This window comes from Acartia tonsa, chromosome 9, assembly GCF_053477335.1.
Source record: "Acartia tonsa isolate MP-2025a chromosome 9, ASM5347733v1, whole genome shotgun sequence".
In the NCBI taxonomy this organism is placed as follows: domain Eukaryota; kingdom Metazoa; phylum Arthropoda; class Copepoda; order Calanoida; family Acartiidae; genus Acartia; species Acartia tonsa.
The window spans coordinates 17,620,444-17,642,604 of record NC_137268.1 but is presented as its reverse complement, the minus strand read 5'-3'; the positions used below and the strand labels follow the sequence as shown (position 1 = coordinate 17,642,604).

The 22,161-nt window shown below is 29.9% G+C and overlaps 2 protein-coding genes across 2 annotated transcripts in view; one reads left to right on the top strand and one right to left on the bottom strand.

The window, feature by feature from the left end:
* LOC145327626 (uncharacterized) overlaps nt 1–22,161 on the bottom strand; it is a 189,105-nt gene that overhangs the window by 38,086 nt on the left and 128,858 nt on the right. The window contains exons 15-18 of the mRNA XM_080171167.1: nt 3,384–3,468; nt 2,664–2,937; nt 2,261–2,354; nt 1,148–1,244 (exon numbers count right to left, since the gene is read on the bottom strand). Coding sequence (XP_080027293.1) covers nt 1,148–1,244; nt 2,261–2,354; nt 2,664–2,937; nt 3,384–3,468 — 550 coding nt within the window. The remainder of the gene's footprint in view (nt 1–1,147; nt 1,245–2,260; nt 2,355–2,663; nt 2,938–3,383; nt 3,469–22,161) is intronic.
* The window catches only part of LOC145327636 (glutaminyl-peptide cyclotransferase-like), a 526,230-nt gene continuing 508,932 nt past the window's right edge, over nt 4,864–22,161 (top strand). The window contains exon 1 of the mRNA XM_080171179.1: nt 4,864–4,894. The gene's annotated coding sequence lies outside the window, so the exon portion shown is untranslated. The remainder of the gene's footprint in view (nt 4,895–22,161) is intronic.

Sequence of the window (22,161 nt, the reverse complement as noted above, 5' to 3'; positions counted from 1 at the left end):
TTGGAATGTAAATCATAATGCTACCCAAAGTTTTAAAACTAGTTATCTTATTCGTTGGCTTAAAAGTTTTGGTACTTTGTGATTGATTGGTTTAAAACTACAAGTATCCAAACTTTTTAACCAGTAATCTTGATCTATAGATGGAGTAATTGTTTTTATCATCATTGGGAATGTACATCAATTCATGATCCAATGTCTTATCCCTTAAAATCCCTGGATTATTTTACTTGAAGATTTATCTTCATATCAAAGTGTTTGTCTCATAAAATACATTGTACACAATAGCTGAAGGAATAAAACAAGGATGACAACATCCATAAGTAGTGAAACACAAAAAAGCATTGGTGGACAATGTGATTTGTAAAGAAGATGCTGAGTTGTCTTTAAAAAGTAAACCAAGAGAATATAAAAAAAAAACTAAAAAATAACAAAACCTTTAAAAAAAAAGTATATTTGTCGTTTGAAGCATGAACAACGAAAAAACAACGTGAAAACTAGATACGCACATAAAAAAAGCATCCGAGAAAATCACATTTTAATCATGCGTTAATGACTGACTGACAGACGAAGAAAATTTGAGATTTAGCTTCGATAATAAAAAAAAATAAATACTGTAAAAGATGGTCACTTATTCAGCAAAATACATATTTTAACAAGTGAATTATTTTTTAGTCAGTTTTTTAGTTTATTTTTGCTCACAAAAAAACGCAATTTATACTTTATGAGTATTTTAAGTCTTTATCCAATCATGACCAACAGGGTATTAATCAAATTATTTGTTATTTTCGTTTCCGCAGTCAATGGTTTATAAAACCATAATCGACAAACATAAATTAAACTGAACTGTATTATTTATGTCTCACTATATATTTATAAAATTGAGCTGGAAAAAAAGCATTAAATAAGATTTATATTTTGGTAGACGCAATTTTTATATTTTGTCTGTCTCAGTGATAAGATCTTTATTTGCTTCAAATAACTTTTTAGAAGAGTAGTTGTTCTTTAAGTAAGTTTGTCCGTGACAGGTTTTTTCCTCATTTTCCATTTATTACTATATGCTTTTAATGACAGTAATGTATAAGTAAATTAACATCTTTAAAAAAACGTAAATCCTATGTCTAAAATACCATTGACTAAGGTATCTCACCTGTCTTTGTTGATGACAGTTTGGCGGACAGTCTAGACTGTGATGGTCCTGCTGCGGCGGTTTCCGCTCTTCTGACAGCTGCGAGGGATGACAACATCTACAAAAATGATCAATTATAGCTCGGTCAAAATTATCGTATTATAGACACTTTTACGCGAGTATCAAATGAAAAGTTCATTAAGATTAAAACCAGTTTTGTTAGCAACGAGGCCCGTGCTAACAAAACTAATATTCATTTCAGGATTTTATTTTAATAAAGTTAGAAAATTGACTGTAATATATGATTTTTTAGTATGGCTTAGAACCGGTCTTAATCCATACTGGAAATTAAATTTTAGTCCTTAATATGTAATTCTTTATATTTATTTTTGAATGCTTCGTAAATGACGTATGTACTTATTTGTCCTATTTTGCATCTTGTCTAAATTTGATAAATGATTTAGCCATTTTAATCATTTAATTATCCTTTGAACCCCCTTAATTTTTTCCAATCTTTTTAGCTGACTAATCAATAGTCCTTTAACACATCATCTAATGTAATTGGCACATCTTTTAGATCTTCGTTGTTCTAGTGGTAGAATGTTGCATTTTTTAATGATTGGCAATTTTTGAGAAATGCTGACACAGTTTTTTTTTATTGGTAATTTGGGATAAGCTGATGCATAAATTATAATGATGACATTTATGTTCATTAGTAGCGCAGCAATATTAAAAAAATCTATAAAATATATATTGGCCGGCATTGTTAATAGATCACAGTATTTGACATTTTTGTGCGGTAAAGGACCATCTTCATGCAATTTATATTTTATATATAATTTATAAATGACTAAATTAATATTTCTTTATTAAAAAGGCCTGATTTTTTACATCAATATGTGAGGGGACAATAGGCTGTTTATTACACTAGTCACATCAGTTTTATAAAAACATTTTCTTATTCGTTTGCTTAAGAACTTTGGGGACTTCAGTGTATTTTTATTGGTTCGTTCATAAAGTTGGGTGTTCAAACGTTTCAACCACTAATTGTAATCTTTAATTTTGTGTGTCATAGTTTGGGATGTACATCAATTTATCGGCCATTGTCTTATCCCTTTAGATCCCTGCTGTTACCTGTTTTGAGCGCTGGAGAAGACACTATCACTCCTGTGAGAATATTTACTGCTGGAGCATCCGGAGCTACTCTGTCCATGAGAGAGACTGCTACCTGAACATTTTACAATTTTGTTGAAAATTTTATTTTCAAAAATCTTTTTTCGATCATATTTAAGATCAAATTATAATAGTTATTTATGACATCATATCATATACAGCTTTCCGCGGATATAAAAATGTACAATTATAAGATTTGTTAGCCCCGAGATGCCGGAGGCACGGGCTAGCAAAACTGGTTTTGATAATTTGATTGTACTACATTTATATATTCGTAAAAAACTGGATAAAATACGATACAGTACATTATTTTTCAGGCCTTGAACCAGTTCTAAACCAGTTTGTGGCGTGTCATTCACCATACCTGTACTCCTTCCCGAGCTTCTTGCACTGCTGGCCCGCGGCCCCAAACTTGTTCTGGGGCCCAGACGGGGTAGCTCCACCAGTTTCCCGCCAGATTCACTGCCGCCATTTTCCTTTTTCCCCGCGTTTTCTAGCGCTGTTGACCATGGTGAGGTGGATGATGTTGCTGTAGAGTTGTTGTTGTTGGTGGATAATGATCCACCAGCGGTTGATTTAGAGTTGGTTAGTGAAGTCTTCTTTTTCCAGCCCTTTACTGTGGCATGTTTGTCCCATTCCTAAACATGAAATTTGTTAAGCCATGTTTACATGTCCAGCTGTTTATATCCAAGTCTGCCTGGTGTCTGTATTTGTTTATAACCAGGGAGGAAGGTGTTATTGGGCTGTTTATTACATTAGTCTCCAAAGTTTTAAAATAACGTTTTCCTATTCGTTGGCTTAACAATTATGGGAACTTTTAATGAGTTGTAATTGGTTGGTTCAGTAATATTGAGTGTTCAAACGTTAAAACCACAAATTTTGTGTATTAGCATTAGGAATGTACCTCAATTTATCGGCCATTTTCTTATCCCTTTATATTCCTGTAAGTCTATCTGTCTGTATGTCATTTTGTATTATCATTTGTCTGTAAGTCTATATGTCAGTATGTCTATCTGTCTATATATATCTATCTGTTTGTATGTCAGGCTGTAACTCTTTCTTTATCTACATAGAATTTCATTACCTGAAGAGACAATAAAGAGTTTGGACATTGAACACTGATTCCTAGGCCAGGCACACCGCTTACCCCATTCCACAGGTGACGCAAACTAAAAATAAAAAGACGACATTAGCAAAGTTAGAAATTTATGGCGGCAAATCTTTAATACTAATGCCATACATATTATTTAGTTGTGTAAAAAATTAGTCTTTCAAAGACCTACCGCTGTAACACTTAATTACTGAAAGTCATGGCGCTGTGAAGAAAAAATATTACACATTTTCACACTCAATAAGCAATCTAAATTTTGCTAGGTTAGCCAGGAATAGGCCAATGGAATATAAATATAAATCTTCCAAAGAATATGAATCTATTTTATATAAAGTTTGATTATACTTGTATGTTTTCATTTTGTCAAATACTTAAATTGTTTTTAGCCACTCAATAAAATAAACTTTGTAAAAAGGGGTTTAAAAAACTTTAAGTTTGTTGTCATACTAAAAAATGACATTTTTTTCATTTCTTAAATGGTATCATCATTTATCTTTCTTTATTGCTTCTAAAAATAATAGACATCAAATGATTTAGCTGTTTTTTTTCGTTATACTTCATTGACAACTAATGTTAGAAGAATATCTTTTTTCTGTCATTTAAAAAGTATAATTATTTTTTAGAAGTATAAAATTTAAAATCATGGTATTTTTCTTAATTGCATTTTATGTTTAGACAAATATTTGCTAAAACTATTGGCTTTTAAAAGTTTACAATCAGGCAATAAACAAAATTAAACAAAACCTAAAATCACCAATTCCAAATTTAGAGCTTTGAAAAAATGCCACAAATAAATATCTTTTATGGCTTTGATTATATTTTTTGCATAACCATTATTTTAATTTTTCAATTAAGCCTTTATTATAGCAATAATCTGTTCATACATCCCATACAGAATCTTAGTTTAACCCTATTTGTAATGGAGTCGGAGAGGGGGGTAGATGCAAAATAAGCTCCTCCTCGATTATTCACGTTTTCATAAGATCATTCTTTTATAACATAGACATTTTAAGTATTTTTAGAATTATATCATAGTTTTAAAGTTCAAATGTTTTAAGTTTTTGAGTGTATATGATTATAAATGTAGGCTATCAAAGGGTCCCCACTCATAAAGAGTTAAGGCATTTCCATTATGAAACAATAGCCCGGGTATACAGACCTTATAAAGGTGGTATAGGTTGACTAATGAGCCTTGCAATAAGGCATTATTTTGATAATGGGATAACCATTATTTACAAACTATATTTAACGCCACAAGAACTTTATTTAATTGGCCATGGGTAATTCAAACTTGGGCTCTATGCGATGATTGAGACCTGTCAAGCTTTTGCGCAGATGTTATATCGACATAAGAAAATATTTTATGGTAAAAAACTGTATTTTTCGTATTTGAAATATTAACAAAATGGATTGTTTAGCAGACAAAAAAGCATTGGATTTTTAAAACGACCAAGCTAATATTGCTTGATTCACTTCTACAAGAGACAAAATGAATTGAAAATGATTGCTAAAATCGAAATATAACTTCATGTCTTAGAATAGTGTAATTTTTTTTAAAATAGGTTGAAAAACATACTAACTTTAAAATATTGGATTTTTATGTCAACACAATACCTCCCAGATCAACAGGATAGTCTTGAATATAGACGGCAAGATTAATTACTAATCAACTTAAGGTGATGGAGTCAAAAAAGCCACGGACAGAAAAACATATTCTGAAATTTTTCTTAAACAAGAAACTTGCTATAATTACTTTTAATTTTAATTTGTCAAATTTAATTTGTTTTAAATTATATTTTTGATATAATATGAAGAACATTTTTTAATGATAGAAAGAATAGAGACAATATTTTCATTGTTTAGATGACTTATTCCTGTTCTTTGGAGGATGTAAAGGTTGTTAAAGTAATGAATTAAGTAGTTATTGTGCATACTACAACAAAGCTGATTAAATCCATCAGCCTTTTAATTACAGGGAAAAGGTTGTTTATTAATTTCATTAAAGTTCTATTGGAGTTGTTCCCAACCAAGCCCCTTTTAGATACTGCGGGGAAAGGAGGGTGGCGGGGAGGGTGCTAGACTATTTAGTACCCTAATCATTGAAAGAGGCTCTCAGACTAATAATGAAACTTACCTAACTTTAGCTAACCTAACCTAAAGTGTTGATGAACAAATTTGATCACTTTTAATTTAGGTAACAGATTTTATATTAAGAAACTGCACAAATAGCGCTCAATTAAAGATGTTTGCATATTTTAAAGCCAGCATGATCCTTTTCATTCTTTACGACTTGCAATATTTTCATACTACAAATGACTTTAAAAGACACTTTGAATTTGCTTGGGAAAAGTAATAGTTATTTATCGCATTGTTTTATAGACAGCTTTCCGTAGATATCAAAGTGAAAAAAATAACCGTTTTTGTTAACCTAAAAGGTCTAAAAACCCTAGCATTAACTTTATATTTTTTTTATTATAAATGAAGAATTGTCTGTAATACAATGCAATGCAATACATGATTTTTCAGTATAGTTGAGAATCAGTTTTAATCCAGCGAGTATTAATCGGTTTAGTATTTTTACTGGAATAATCACCAAAACTTTCCTTTTTCTCTTTATTTCTGTTGGCTCTTTTAAACTCATTTAATCACACAAAATCGTCTAATTTATCTTTGTGTGACTTGATCAGAGAAAGAGGGATATTATTTTGCAACGGAGTGTGTTAATATTCTAGGGCCAGACAAAAAAACCGTACTACTTTATTTTATAGGAAAGTCAAGATAAATTTAGAAACTAAACTTCAAGTATCATATTTCACTTAAAAATAAAAATGGAAAAAACATCTACAGTATAGGAATGTATTTTTTTTATTCTTATTTAAGATTAGGTTAGGTTAAATTAGTTGAGCCCTGCATGAATAAGTCCTACGTGATTAGTTCTCACTACAGGGGCTATAAATACTTTGACAATTTTAAAGTATTCAGGGGGGAGGGTTTCAGTTTCTGTTTATCCTTTCCTTAGATTAAATCACTATTTCTTTATCCCTTGCTATCTATGGGTAGTGGTACTATATTGGGGGAGGGTTTCAGTTTCTGTTCATCCTTTCCTTAGATCAAATCCCTATTTCTTTATCCCTTTCTATCTGTGGGTAATATATTTGCATCTAATTTGAATGCAATAATTCACCCATCTAAACTTGTTTGCATTACTTATGTAATAAAACAATTACAATTTGGCTCATTTTATACATTTACTAAAAAAAGAAAACTTTTATAAATATCCAGCGGAACACAATACTCAAAGATTTTTGTCATTCTTATTGGTTTTCAGTCCTTTTTTGTATAAATAAGATCTTCTATTGGATAATGTTCTCTTCCTTGTAAAGTTATCTTGCACTTTAATGCAAAAAAGGTCTTATTAGTTATTTTTAAGCATCTCTTTTAAGCTTTAAATCATGCAAATCCTAATTAGCAAGGAATATATTTTAGCAAATTTCGCAAAAATGTCAGAAAAATAGGCAGATCAACAATTAAGGTTGAAAGAGCAACTATTAGCTTGAGATATGGGAAGATAGATAGAGGGATGGGCAGAGAAATGTATAGATACATAATTGCATGATGGTAAAACGAGTAGATGGATATCTATAGAGATTGGTAGATAAATTGTTAAAAAAGAATAGAATATAAATATGAAGATGTATTGAAAAATATAAATGGAGACATATCACCTATAAAGGTTCACATGACAAAACCCTGTGCACGCCATTGCAATGAACCCTGAGGTGGGGCAATTTTTTTTAAGAATCCACCTCTGGTAAATTGTCTAAGAGAGATTAAACCGTGAATTATGGATCATAGTACAATTTGAACATTTAAGTTTTATTTTTCCTTGTCTTTTATAAATTTTTTGATAACCATGACATAATTAATTAAACAAGAACAGTTATTTCCTTAGAATTTAAAATATCAAGTAATATAATCTTGGGTTTATATTTGATGCCTAAGAATGGGTTAAAAGCCAGAAAATTGCCAAAAAATTGTATATTTTTTTTTAAGATTAAGTAGGCGTGTTAGAAAAAAACTGAGTTTGAGCAAGTTTCATTGATTTATAAAATCTGCACAAAGCTAAGTTTAGTAAATTTTTCAACCACCAAACCAGAAAAAAATACTTTTAGAGTTGCTACGCTCCAAGAAGATGCACCCAAACAACCATTACACACACACACACACACACACACACACACACACACACACACAGGTTAATTAAACCATTTTGTAGATTTATGATTTTCTTTCTTTTTACAAATCATCTTCAAAAGTGATTTATACAAAAACTACGAATTTAAGAATTTGAATCAGGCCTTCGATTAAAATCTTTGTAATTTAATTATGTTTTTTTTCAAACCATAAAAATTTCAACCACATACAACATGCAGAGTTTTTACCTTTAGGACATTTAAAACAAACAATTTTATAGATTTAAATTAAAATGCACCGCAGAAAAAAGTGGTAAAATTATTGCAAAATTGATTTAGAGAATATATCCATCTCCCCCCCCCCCTTGTGAGTGATTTGTTACCCCTCGGGGTTATTGATTTTTTCGGTTACATAATCATAAATTGGTTCATTTTACGGACATTAGAAAAATATTTTTTGGACAATTTGAAGGCAGTTTTGAAAGAAAATAGAAATGGCCAATATTCGATATCTGATTAGCCATTGATTGAAATAAAACTTTTTATTGATAACACTATAGTTAAGATAGTATATTTATAGTAATAAAATTTGGAATATTTAAATGTAGACCAGAATGATTGTAATCAGTGTTTTTATTTCAAGAAATAGTTTATCAAAAACAGAATAAATAAGTAGAACACATTCGGTAAAAAAAAACGATTAAACAGAAATAATGCAAATTATCCTATGACATATTTAGTATACAATAAAAAGCTTTCAAATAAAGAATACGTAAATGTAATTTATGGTGAAATTAAATCAAAGAAAAGCTCTATTTTATTGGACACATTTTAGCAGGAGAAAAAAGTGGTCTGATAGCATTTTATACGCATTTATGAAGGGATTCGGATAAGGATTAAGACAACAAAAGTAACTTATTGAGCGAGTCTTTTTTGCCTGCATGCATGTGACAGGTTGATTTTTAAGCAGCAATAAATTGAACACCCGCGCAAAAGAGTAAATAATAACTTTCAGACAATCAATCTTTTGATTGCTTAATTAATAAATGTAAGAGAAGAGATGGGGTAAGAGCTAAATGTAACTTTACCCTTGGGACCTTGTTTTGATTTTCAATTAGGTCTTTAAATATCAGCCGATAAAAAAGATCAGAAAGCAATCTGCTAGACAACATGAAAGGCCCGCACCACTTGGACCAGGTTGTTGTCAACGTTATATATCTATTTTTAATTCTAATGGATTGAACTACGTTTGGATTTTTAAAGTCCCCAAATCATACGATTGAAGTCATAGCAAAAGAAAATTCAAAATTTTTAAGAATTACAATCCCCAAACCGCATTTTTGTTGGTACATTGTATTTAAATATAAACTAGTTTCTTTTTTTAACTCACATTCAGGGGTATGGGGATAAGACAATGAATAAAAATAAAACGGTATCTTATTCTTTTGTTTGTTTTAGTATTAATATTGATTTGAATGGGTAGGTGAAGATTATTTCAGCAGTTATTTTCCTTTAATTCCTGGATAACATCACAATTTTGGTTCACATTTTTATCTTATACAATTTTACGCGTTTTTTTCAGGAATGGGAGGTAGTGGAAATGATTAATATTCCACAAGTCTAAATAATCATTATTCTGAGAAATTAATATTTTTAAGTATATTTGAGTATATTAATTACTAGAATCATAGACGTCCAATTGTGGGGGTTGTTAATTGTTAACCCTCTCAAAACAAAATAAATAATTAGATTAAACCCCCAAAAACCTTTGAAACAACTCATTTTATCCCGCTTTAAATAAAAAGCTTTGACGTCTCCGACTAAAAGAGATAATTTTCTGATAATTTTAGGGACATATTGTTTTATTTTTCATTATTGTATCCCTGTGTATCTGCCTATAGTGCCTTATTTTTTTACAATGGGCATAAGTCTAGTGTAAGAATACTTGATTTATTCAGTAGCGAAGCTACTCTTAAATAATGTTTGCTTGTCTTCTGATATAAAAATTAGTAGAAAAAAGAGAGAAAGAGATAGAGTTGGGGAAGGGAGGGGGGGAGTTGAGGGAGAGAGAGATAGAATAGAGATGTATTAAAAGAAAGATAGATTAAGAAAGAGCGAGAACTAAAAAAGAGTGTCATTACTAGCGAGATAGTATAGTGCTAAAAAAATCAAGTTATAAGGGGTGTAAATTAAAATGGGGCAACACCCTTTTTTTTTACAAAAACGCGATAATCCTGAAAAAATTACACACAATGTTCATTCACTTTAACAATCTTTAAATATTGGTACAGGAAATCTTTACAAAAATATTCAAAGCCGGTAATTTTAAATAGCAGCTGAGAAATTCAAGTTTCTTCATAAGCGTTTATTGCATTATGATGAAAAGTACTATAAAAGTGAGTGCTTAATGATAAAATAAAGAGAAGGGGCAGATTTTGTTGATGTAACATTTGACGATTTGTTATACACATGGGAAAGTGGATGAACACTACCACCACCCCCACTGTATCAACAGCCGTGGTTGCGGCTGTGGCTAATTAGGTGTCGAGTTCAGGACCAGTTCAGGACTACAAGGATTTGGCAATGGAGTATAAATTAATCATCCCAAAAATTCATGACTATTGTCATAATTAAATATTATTCAATGTTTTGCTGCAGTTTTATTATTCTCAACACACGAAGCTTCAAATGATATATAATTTAATTCTTTTATAAAACTCTATATAAAACTGAAAGGCTGAATACTTGGAGGAAAAATAGTCATTCTACAGTTGTCATATCTCTGTTCATTGTAAAAAAAACTGTAAAGTATGAAGGTATTCGAGTTTAGAGAAAATATTGCATAAAAATTGTTATATTTAGATGTACTTCGTGCAGATGAATTTGTCCCATTCTAAAATGGGGAAAAGGGAAAGGTAACTGGAAGAAAGTATGGCTTCAAAACCAAATAATATCCGCTTGATAAAAACCGGTTCTCAGCAATACTGAAAATTCATGTATAGCATCGTTTTACAGATATTTTTCTTTGAATATTAAAATAAAAATTATATCAGTTTTGTTAACCCGAGACTTAAGCCCCTCGGGTTTAACAAAACTGGTTTTATTCTTGTAATCTTTTATTTCAATATCCGCGGAAAGCTATATATAATATAATACGATGCGATGAATAACTATTTTGATATTTAGACTTCTTAACATATATAACATCTTACATCTGAATTAAATTTAAGTATTTCACATGATCGTGGGTAAAACGAAAGCTAAATTAATTATATCTGCAACTAAATTATAATTTAATACTTTTTTATTTAGTATAGGCATATCCTTATATCCTTAAGTATTTCTATAATAGTAAGATTAAGTAACAAAGATTATGAAATAGCTCTTGAAGTAAAGACTTAAAAGATTTAAAACTTGTAATTTTGTGCTATACCATTAGCTAGCTACAAATGGATATATAATACGTGGATATTATGACAGGGGAAAATTTTTCCTCTATTTAGGTTACTACCATGGACATAATTCAGTGGTCAGTTCCTACATCAAGTAGGAGGGGAGGGGATGTAGTAAAGGGGGGTATCGTTATTCTAGCCATCTTCAAGTTTCACTTAATTAGAAATCATAAAAAAAATCTGGTGTAACATCCAAGTAATAATATATCGATTATTATGGTGTACATTCAAGTAGTATTACTTATATTATGAAAAAAAAGATTCCATGATTTATCATTTAAGATATATTTCCAAGTACCAAACTGTTGAATCGTATGATTTGGAAGAAAGAAAGGGTTGTAGAATTAACTTATATTTCTCTCGTTTCCTGTATTTTAGTTCAACCTTAAATTTTTTAAAATGAAATATGATTTTAAAAATTAGATTAAACCTTTTTCATCTTAATTACAAGAGTTGGGTGTTAAATGTTAAGCCTTTTTTCTTTATAAAGGAAATGCAAAACAGTAATATCCCTTTTTCCGTTAATGGACCACCTGCATCCCCCACCCCTTTAAATTTTATTTTTCATGTTTTGTTTGTTGATTTTTTCGTAGGAATATTGTGTATCCTTCCCAAAAAATAGATAAAAGATTTTGCCGGAGCCTTTAAGAAGCTTAAATGTAAAGAGGAACCATATCGATCCTGCAGTTAGTGAGATATTTTTGGTACAGACAAAGCCTAAAACCTATATTATTATATAAGGTTTAGGTTAAATAAGAAATTATATCCCTAAGTAGGATAGCAACCCCGCATGGTTACTATAAATTCTCTGATGCTTAAAATAACGAGGTTGGGCTAAGGGTTGCTTCAGAAATGATTGATCATACCTTGAAAAAACAAGCGATTGTAAAACAGCTTTGCAACAAAAACATTACCAAAGCATTTTTGGCCAAAATTTTACACGAATTTGAAATATGACAAATACTTTGATGTTTATGGGTTTTTAAAATTGCTTAAATCCTTAATCTTTTAAAAGAAAATGTTTTAGCTTTTCTTTAGCCTTAAAAAGGAAACTAAGGCTTAATATTGTAAACAAAAATATGTAAAAAATCAAAATACATATCGTCTCAACAATGAAAAATTTTATGTGCAATCAAATATTTTGACGCATTTCCAAAAGCAAAACCTTAAATCTGCAAACCTTGTAGAGTGCAAGATTACGCAAATTTGTCAAGTGTACGCAAAAAAAAACGCAACTCTCAAAAAAACAAAATGTCATGAAAAATTGCAATAATATTTTCTTTAAATTTTAAGGCGAGGATAAACTTACCCTGGTTAAACTATTAGCAACATATTGACATTTAAGGCGTTGCTACAAAAGACCAATTCTACAAAAGACCAACGCCTACAAATAACCAACTCTACAAAAGGCCAACGCCTACAAAAGACCAACGCCTACAAAAGACCAACCCTACAAAAGACCAATTTTTGTTTACAATATTAAGCTTTGGTTTCCTTTTTGGTTGGTCTTTTGTAGGCGTTGGTCTTTTGTAGAACCGACTAGTTGGTCTTTTGTAGGCGTTGGTCTTTTGTAGAGTTGGTCTTTTGTAGCAATGCCAAATTTAATTGGTTTATATAAACTCTGTGAATGGATATAGAATAGGTAGATATTGTGAGAAATTCTCGCATACCCTGATAACGTACGTATTCTATTTCTGCTATTCGTGTTTTGTTTTTCACTTTTGTGACCTTTTTTCCTTATCTCATGTAATAACGACGACATTTTAAGAAAAGGGTGGTACATTTGTTTACAAGCATGGTAAATTGTCTGAGCCGCTTTTTAGCTGGCTGTTAGGATCCTATCAAGGCTATTACCTTGACATCCCCTATGGTAATGACTTTGACCAATGTTGTATTGACTAAAATGTGAGAACCATATTAGCAACCAAAATTGACCACAAAATTTCCCTCTCACAATATCCACATAATTTTATATCCATTACTATGTATTGATATGCTTTCATGTCTTGAAATTTTGCATTTGCATTATACTAAGCCCTTCTAAAAGCTTATATCTATCATATAACGCAATCGCAATTTTTGAATGGAACCATTCTTGTTTAAATTAGCTTAAAGAACTAATTAAATGTTTTTGTCAATTAGACATAAAGATAAAGACAAAATGCTTGAATAAAGGGAATTAAACGAAGGAATAAGCAGACAGCTGAATATAATTTAAATTTTTTGTTGTAAAATTAAAAAATTTTAAAAACTAAGAATTATATGAGCCTAACATTTACAATGCTAATTTCTTAAATTAATAATTTGCTTTGTAAAAAGGACCTGCTTTCTTATTATAGAGTCTGTATTTTTGGGCCCCAAAAATTGCCCGAAGCTCAAAAAATACACAATCACACACACACTAACACTTTTTAAGACTGAAACTGGTTTTAAAAAAGAAAGCATGGGGTATTTGGACGTCGGCGGTTGATGGTAAAAAAAAACATGAATTCAATTATCACACACCTTTACTACTAACTTATCCAGTTATGCTGTTATTTTATTAACACAATTGAAAGTACTCTATTTAGTGGATAAATGTTTTTATTTAGTACTCTTTTTAAAAATATGATAGCTATCATAAAAAGAAATGGAAATAAACTACATTAATACCAATGTAAAGCGGTATTATTAGAAAATCATTTTTTTTAAATTTTCTATTGTTATTATAAAATGTAGTTAGATTTTCTGTTTGTCTAATAAAATCTCGCCAACCACTGAACCGATTATGTCCTTCATTGTGACATAGGCCCTTTGATGGTATAAAGCTGTTTTCTTTTAAAACTTATGGAATTTTTAAGACTATTGTTCTGCACTCGTTCTACCACTTCATAAACAGAGCACCTAGATGCTAGGGGCTCGGCTTTTAATCAATAAAACGTTAGTGTTAATTTTAAACATCACATTAATCTTATCATTGGAAAACATCATTGGGTATATTCAATAAAAATCCGCGTGTAACCGCCAAATATTTGAAAAGTACTGCGTTTCAATATGAGTATGTTGAACTTAGAAAGGAGAATAAAAATCTTATGTAATTCACTTCTTTAATTGTGTCTTCCTGTTGACGTCATACTTAGCTGATACATTAAAAATTAAAATGTATTTTACATTTTGATATTTAAAGTTCATAAAATGTAATTTCTATAAACCATTTTTATTTTCTTATGTATTTTCATCAAAAATATCTAACTTAGCCAGCTAAAATAGTAAGTTTTACTTACGATTAAAAGTGATTTCTTAACTAATACTATAATCATTTACAAATTTTGATCCTTTACTTTTAATTTCTATTTTTTTATTTTCATTTTTTCCTTGATTGAAATGATTAACAATATTAAATATTGTTTTTGACCATCCCAAAATTTAAAATTAGCCAATAACATTCCAAGGCATTGAACAAGGCCGATTAGTTCAATATTTGCGAAGGTTTTATATATAAAAAATGTATTTAGTTATTTAGAGACTTTAATCTCTAAAGATTATGTAAAAATATAAAGTTTAATTGAATATAAGTCGTGCAATTAATACATACCAATTAATATTACTTTTAACTATTATTCAACAATTATTATTTGACAATAACTAAAAGCGCCATGGCTAAAATATTATCAAAGGACTAGACTTTAAAAGTAAATTGACAATATAACTACACCCTATTTTTACAAAACAAGTATTATAAAAGAAATTAAATGAAAGTTTTTGAAACAAACAAACATATACAACTTATAGAGTAGCTCCTCTATAAATAAAAAAAACTCTAAAGCCAAAATGTGTATTTCAATCATTTCTTGATTAGAAAAACTCTGAGTTAATTACTAGAAAATTACTAAAATGCAACCGATGCTGTGTTTCTTCAGTTCCGCATATTCTTAAGATTAACAAATCATCAGAAACTCTGATTTTAATATCAGCACATACTTCTTCTCTTTCTTAATCTCTCAAGGGCGACGGGTAAAAAATTTTTATACCGAAACTTCGAAAACGATTAATATCCAGTGGATTAAAATCGGTTCTCAGCCATACGGAAGATCTTGTATTTCGGTATTTTCGGACAATTTTTAGCGAACATATAAATAAAAATAATTTTTTTTATTATTTTATTTTTTAATATCCACGGAAAGCTGTCTATGATACGATGCGATAATAAATATTATACCACCTTTATAACCAACCAGACAATTCCTATGCACGTTGCTACTCCTACTCCCCTACATGTAATATATTATGTGGAATTGATAGCATAACCAACTATCGGATGGCTTAAGGGTGTATTGCGTATGACCAGAGAGGGACAGCAATTCTGATATATGAATAGTACTAGCCTACAGCTCACGTTGTTCGCTGGTCTGTAATGCTCTTGAGAAATCCGATCAGTTAAGAATTTGTAGAGGGCCCGATCTTTCAGGGTTTAGACAAAAGACTTATTTTATGTTTGCTGACCAATGCACCTCTACTCTAAGAATAATATTGTCTGTCGGTCTATCGGTAATGCTCTTAAATAATTTTCCCAGCTTTTATCAAAGATCTTTTTTGTGTAAAGATTCACTATGCATCATTACTTTATATGTCTGTATGTTGTGCACCCTTTTTGCTTTTATTTGCTTTACCTTTTGTTTTTTTTTTAAATTCAAGAGCTTCTATAGTTATGGATGTTGTCATCCTTATTTACCTGTTAAATGTTAGTAGCGAAGTCAATTAATCTAAACTTTAAAAGTTTTATTCCTTACTTAGTCCGTTATTCTGTCTATAGACTACTAATATTTTGTGTGAAGATTTGTATGACCACTGCACTGATCATCGTTCGTCTGTCTGTCGGTTATGCCGCGTTTTCTTCTTTTAGCTTTTGTGTTTTTACTTTTACAATTAGGATTTTTGCTACTTAAGGATATTATCATCCTTGTTGATGATTTTTAAACTCAGGGATCTTCTTGTTTAGAACTGACGAAACACTGATTAAGTTTTTTAGTCAAAGTGGTTACTAAACTTTGGTTAACAGTGTAATTTACAGTCATATGTTACCTCCTTCCCTGAGGAAAAAAATTTTGGAATTGAAATTATCCTTCTTACTCTATAATTCACTCTAAAATATTTGTTTTCTCAGCTGCTTTAAAAATTAGATGGCTTAAATTTTTAATCAAGATTATAATAGACATTTGTTATTATAATTGCTTATTGCTTATTTATAATTCAAAATGTCCGTCCGTTCGTCTGTTGGCTAGGATTAGAGGAAAAAGTAATTTTCTCATTTGCTATTCAATGGCTGAAAATTGTGTTAATATTCCCTTTATAGCTTGACAGTATGGACCTCATTTATTGGTCAGTTAATTCATCCAGTAAGAGGGAAGGAAATGGGGTAAAAGGGTTGTATAATGTTAATGATCTATTTCTTGTTAAAAGCCAAACTTTTCTACAGTGGGGGTTGATCTGTCCATCCGTACGTCCCTAACAAATAGTTCTGATAGCCCTATCACCATGACATTAGTATGTCCAAATAAAATAACTTTTATTTAAGCTATTAAATGACATATTTACTTAAATTTTATCATCTCTTCAAATTCAGCTTGTAATAAAATTAGAATGCCTATGATTCATTATGTACACCCCCCCCCCCCCCGTCTCTCTCTCTCTCTGTCTTTCTTTCTCTCACTCCCCCCCCCCACCTTTCTCTATCTCATTCATTCCCCCGTTCGCTCTCGATCTCCCCCCTTTCTCTTTCTATCTCTCTTGCTCCTTCTCTTTTTCTCTCTCTTCATATATACGTTAACATTTTACGTTAGAATATCTGTTTAATATATATTTAATCAGTAATTATTAGTTTTATATTTACACCCAATGTAACAATACACGATTTAACGTTTTGCTCCATTTTTTTATCTTATTTTAATGATTGAAATCCTAATATTCTTCATTTTAATTTATCGTCCTCAAAGGGTTGAAATGTTTAGTTTAATATCTGACCGCATTACGGGGGTGTCGCATGAATCATTTCATTTTAAAACTAAGTTTTCTTAGATTTACTATATTATAAATTTAAGTTTTCTGTTTTATGAATAGAAATCAAATACTTCAATGTTTTTTAAATAGCAACATGAATTAAAAAACTGAATTTATGATGCTAAAAGTAGAATAATGGGTCTTAACGTTCTGGTCAATGAGAATTTAATAGGGATTATTGGAGCACTATGAGTTTTATACACCATAAGCTTGGAAGATTCGAGCTCGATTATAGACGTTTATTTCCTATATAGATCTGTCATGGATCTTGATGCAATAATGCAGGCCGTTTTGTACATGTTAAAAATTGGAAGATTTCATTAAATAAAAGTAATCGCAAATATACTTAGTAAATAATCTAAATTTTAAAATAATGAGTTTAAAAAATTTTCTCTCTCTATCTAAAGTAAGTTTAATAAATTACCCTTTTTGGATGAATATATTTAGAGTATCATTATTAGCATAGTGTAACATGGTAGATTTTTTTTCTTTAAGCGCTTTAAATGTTAAACACAATGTCAATGTAAATATCAGACAGATCTCAATAATATGGAGCCATTATATCGACTTAACAATTGTATAGTAAGTAAAAAGGTTTAATTTTCATATTACATATTTTGAAATTTTATTTCATAATACAGGTTCCTTTCCATAATATGACCATTACCAGTGGAGTGGGCCTAAAATCGCCCCCTCCCCCCCAACCCCACATCAATACAGAAAACAAACAATCTTTGGAGTAATTTTACACTTTTTTATGTTGTCTCTCTTACAATAACTATTTTACTTTTGATTTTGATGCCATACTGACTATAAAGCATGAAATAAAAGTGGACAAAATTACTGACATTTCTTTTTTCATTACATGATGATTAATTTAGTATTATCTACATGTTAGTGCTAGAATAATACTAAAAGTGTCATTTTGACTGATATTTTTAACGGGTTTGTAAGAGCACCAAATTTTTAAATTGACCATTCCAGAAAAGGAACGTGAAAATTCAATAATATGAAAAATTACCATAGATTTTTCAATTGCTTTAATTGGCATGTTTGTTTGTAGCTAATAGCTTTATTTCTAGTAGCGTAGCTCCCATATAACTAGTGTATATACGTAGGTTTTTTTCCATGAACGCAATCACATATTCTGTTAAAAACCTATACGATATGATTAGTTATATGTTTTAGGGATAACAATTCCTATGACAAAGTCATAACGATGCATCTCTATAATCAAGTCCTTAACATGTAAATGTATCCTTAAACAGCATCCTTAAATTGTATATAATTCTAGAACAAATTATATACAATTTAGTTTAGAGTTATAGATTATATTTTGCTTCTAGAGTTCTGACACTACAAGTATTGACGTTTGTTTTAGCTACTGTTTGAATTGAGAGCTTCGTTATTATGGATTTTTTTTCATCCTTGTTGATTCAATATTTTTTAGAATTGAAAGAATGAAATTAATTATATTAGGGGAAAGATTATTTTTCTTTCCTTGTCTAATCTTTCTCTCATAAAATAGCACTTGGTTAAAAATGTTCCAAATACATATATTCAAAATAAATAATTGATTTTTCAATACATGCGTTATTAATTTTCAATAATAAAAACTTAATAATATTTATTTTAAGAAAACAGACATAGCATTTTCAACGTCTAGTAACTTTTTATCCCATTATCAAAGACCATTAAAAAGTATTTTTGCCTTCCCTGTTAAATCTAATGCTGATATTATCATCATAAAACTAAATAGCCACATGTTAATATTAGCATAAAGTTACATATAAAATACAAGTTTATGGTATTAATGGATAATACGTCGGGTGCAGGGTCGGGTGTTAAAATAAAAAAAATAGATCTTAACTTGTAACTAAAAATAGTGATACATAAGACAAACATAAATACAGGCTCGTGCAAATTAAAGTCAAATTTTCAAAATTCACCATTGAGGGTTAAAAAACCTAGCAGTGAAAAAGGATGGGGATTAATAAAAAAACATTTTCAAACGGGATTATCATAAAGTCGTATAGCAAACTTTAAATTTTACCAATTTTTACCATTTTTTTGTATTATCTGTCAGTATCACTGAAAAATAAAAATCCACTAACAGACAGGTTGAAAAATTTGCAAGGATTCACAGATCATTAGCGATATAATTGGTGTACCGTCATGGTAACAGGAATAGGTACATGGAGTACCAGTTTAGGGCTCGGCAGCCAGGCGTTAGCTAAACATAAGCTGCCAGTTTAAAAGTGTTTAGATGCTTTACTATACGGACGGATTGCCATGTTAGAAGTTAAAAAATGTGACTTACATGTTGTTTTTAATTTAGGAAAGTCTTTAAAAATGTATTTTTATTCCATATTAAATATAACTTACGTGAAAAAGAACTAAAGTATAATCCTTTACATAGAAAAAAACTAAAAATATACAGTTTACTTTAACCCTGTATGTATGATATCTTTTCTACGATTCATTGGCAAAAAAATGTACGAAATTAAAATTGCCTATAATGATATAATTGTGAGAAATATAGCTTTATTTGTACAGTAAATTTGTTAAACATGTAATATAAGTATCAAATGACAGATATAGATTGAAATTTTATCTGTAAATCCTTTTATATTCAGTAGAAAGTTTTTTTTAAGTCTGAGCTTAAGATTTGAATGCTTATATAATGTAACAAAGGACCTTGGATGGTTTTAACCTATTTTATCTAATTTAGGCTAATTTTAAATACTTCCTACCCCTTTCAATACAGGGAAAAAGCCAAATGGCTGTTTTTTTTTCTTCGAAAAACTTTATAATAACTAAAATCTGTTTAAACTATTACGTCCCAAACTATCTATATCCATTGTATAATAAAAGGAAATAGATAAATAGTGTTTATAAAAAGTGTTTGTTTTATAAATGATAAAACTAATAACTTTTAAAACATAATTGTGCTTTTTTGAAAATATAAGTTTCATTTAAAGTCTTTATTAACCTCTTAATATTAACAACAAATATCTAAAGCCATACAAATTATGAAAAAGCAATGGAAAAAATATTCAAATATATTAGCCTCGAGTATTTTTAGAATAATTAAGAAAAGGTTATTGACAATCAGAACTAATTATTTTGAAAGCTTTTAATTTATTCAAGAAACTAGGGCTCGACTGCGGTTGGAAAATGAGTGGTTGCAGCTGTATCTCAGTAAGGGTGCTTTTCATTTGCTGCGCCTTAGCTTGGAAACTACTTATAAATATAGAGGCTGACGCTGTATAAAAAAGCTAGGCCAAGCGGCTCCAGTAGCCAAGCCTTAAGAAAAAAAAAACATTTTAATTATTGCACCTCATAGTATATGTGAGAATTTATTTTTACAACAGTTTAAGCATTATTTGTAATAATTCATAGAAATTTAAAAATTTGACTATAAAAGAAGAAAAATATTGAAATTGGGCTCAAAAAAATTTATAATGCTTTTAGTAAAATGTAAATGTATTCTAAAAAAAGATTCAACCATCTTAAACTTTAGGTATGTTTAAACATTTTAGATGTCAACTATAAGGTCCAATAAGGTCCAGAAAACAAGTATAGTGACATGATAATTTTACTAAATCTTTATCTAAGAAATCCTTGCGCACTTTGTTTTAATAATCATTTTTCACAATGATCCTCCCTGCAAACTTCTTTCCTTGGTAAAAAAATGCAAAAAAGTTTTAAGTACACCATTTATAGATGAGTTACACTCACTTTAACATTTCTGATTTTTTTTTCAGTAACGAAGCTAATCTATAATTCACTGTGTCTGTCTTTGAGTCTGTTCGTCAGTTATTCCGTAGCTCTATGGGAATGCTCTTTAAGATAAACTGTGCTGATTTTTTTGATGAAGATACCACACACCATTGAATATCCAATTAAATTAAAATTAAATTACTTTGTCCATTCGTCCATGATTTTTATGGTGCTAAGTTCGCTACCTATGAATGTTATCATCCTTGTTTTAGTAGCGCATCAACTTTACAATTTGGTGTATCCTTCCTAATTCCTGTCTTAAATTTCATAACTATAAATTTGTTTAATCTCCAAAAAAACACATTTTCATTGAACTATTTTAAATAAAAATAAACCTTTCTCAAGATACACACAGAGAAAAAAATATCTATTTTGAGAATTTGATTCTATTTATGATAGCGAAATCGTTATTGCTCTATAAAAATATCCCAAAGTTTTTAACTTTTATCATAATTCAAAATTTAAAAAGTGTTTGTTTTGCCTTTTTAAAAAGTAGATTAGGAAAGAAAATTAGTCCTGGGCAGGATTTTGCCTATTTTTCGGAGTAGGGTAACAGTACATTTCATAAGTTATAGCACTAAACAAATGATACCCCCCTCCCCCCCCCCCCCCAAAAAAAAGAAACTTTAATTAAAGGTGGTAATCTCTAAGATATGCCCCTTAAAAAAGTAAAAATAAGAAAAATTATTGATATTATTTTGATATAAAAAGTTTAGTCTGTGTTATCAAAATTGGATCACAGGTTATCAATCAAACAAGGGAAGAGGTGGTGGGTACAGAAAAAGGGGAAACAAAATGGGGAACAAGGGCTATCATGTCCAAAAGTAGCGCAGTAATAACAAGTGAATCAGGTTTTCTTGTAGTAGGGGTATTTACAATTGGATATAGAAAACATGGATATATTAACAAGGGAAAATTTGTCGTCAATTTTAGTTTCTAATAGGGACCTCATTTCTTTGCCAGTTCGTTCTTCCCGTAGGAAGGAAAGGAATGGGATAATAGGGCGAAAGGTTGTGTCGTTAATTTAAATGAAAATCTGGATCAACATCCAATTGGAAGTGAAAATTAAAAGAAAGAAAATTTCTTAAATATATAAAGTATGACAAAAAGAGAAAATAATCATTTCAAAGGTATCAGGATTATTTTCACATTCAGTTCTTAGCAAACAGTCAATCGGACGGACCAACTGCTCCAACAATAAAGCAGCTGTGCTACCAAAATAATGGGCGGTTAGGAGTTACAGGTTTTTAGGATCAAATTTTTGTTTTATGATAATTTTACGATTCT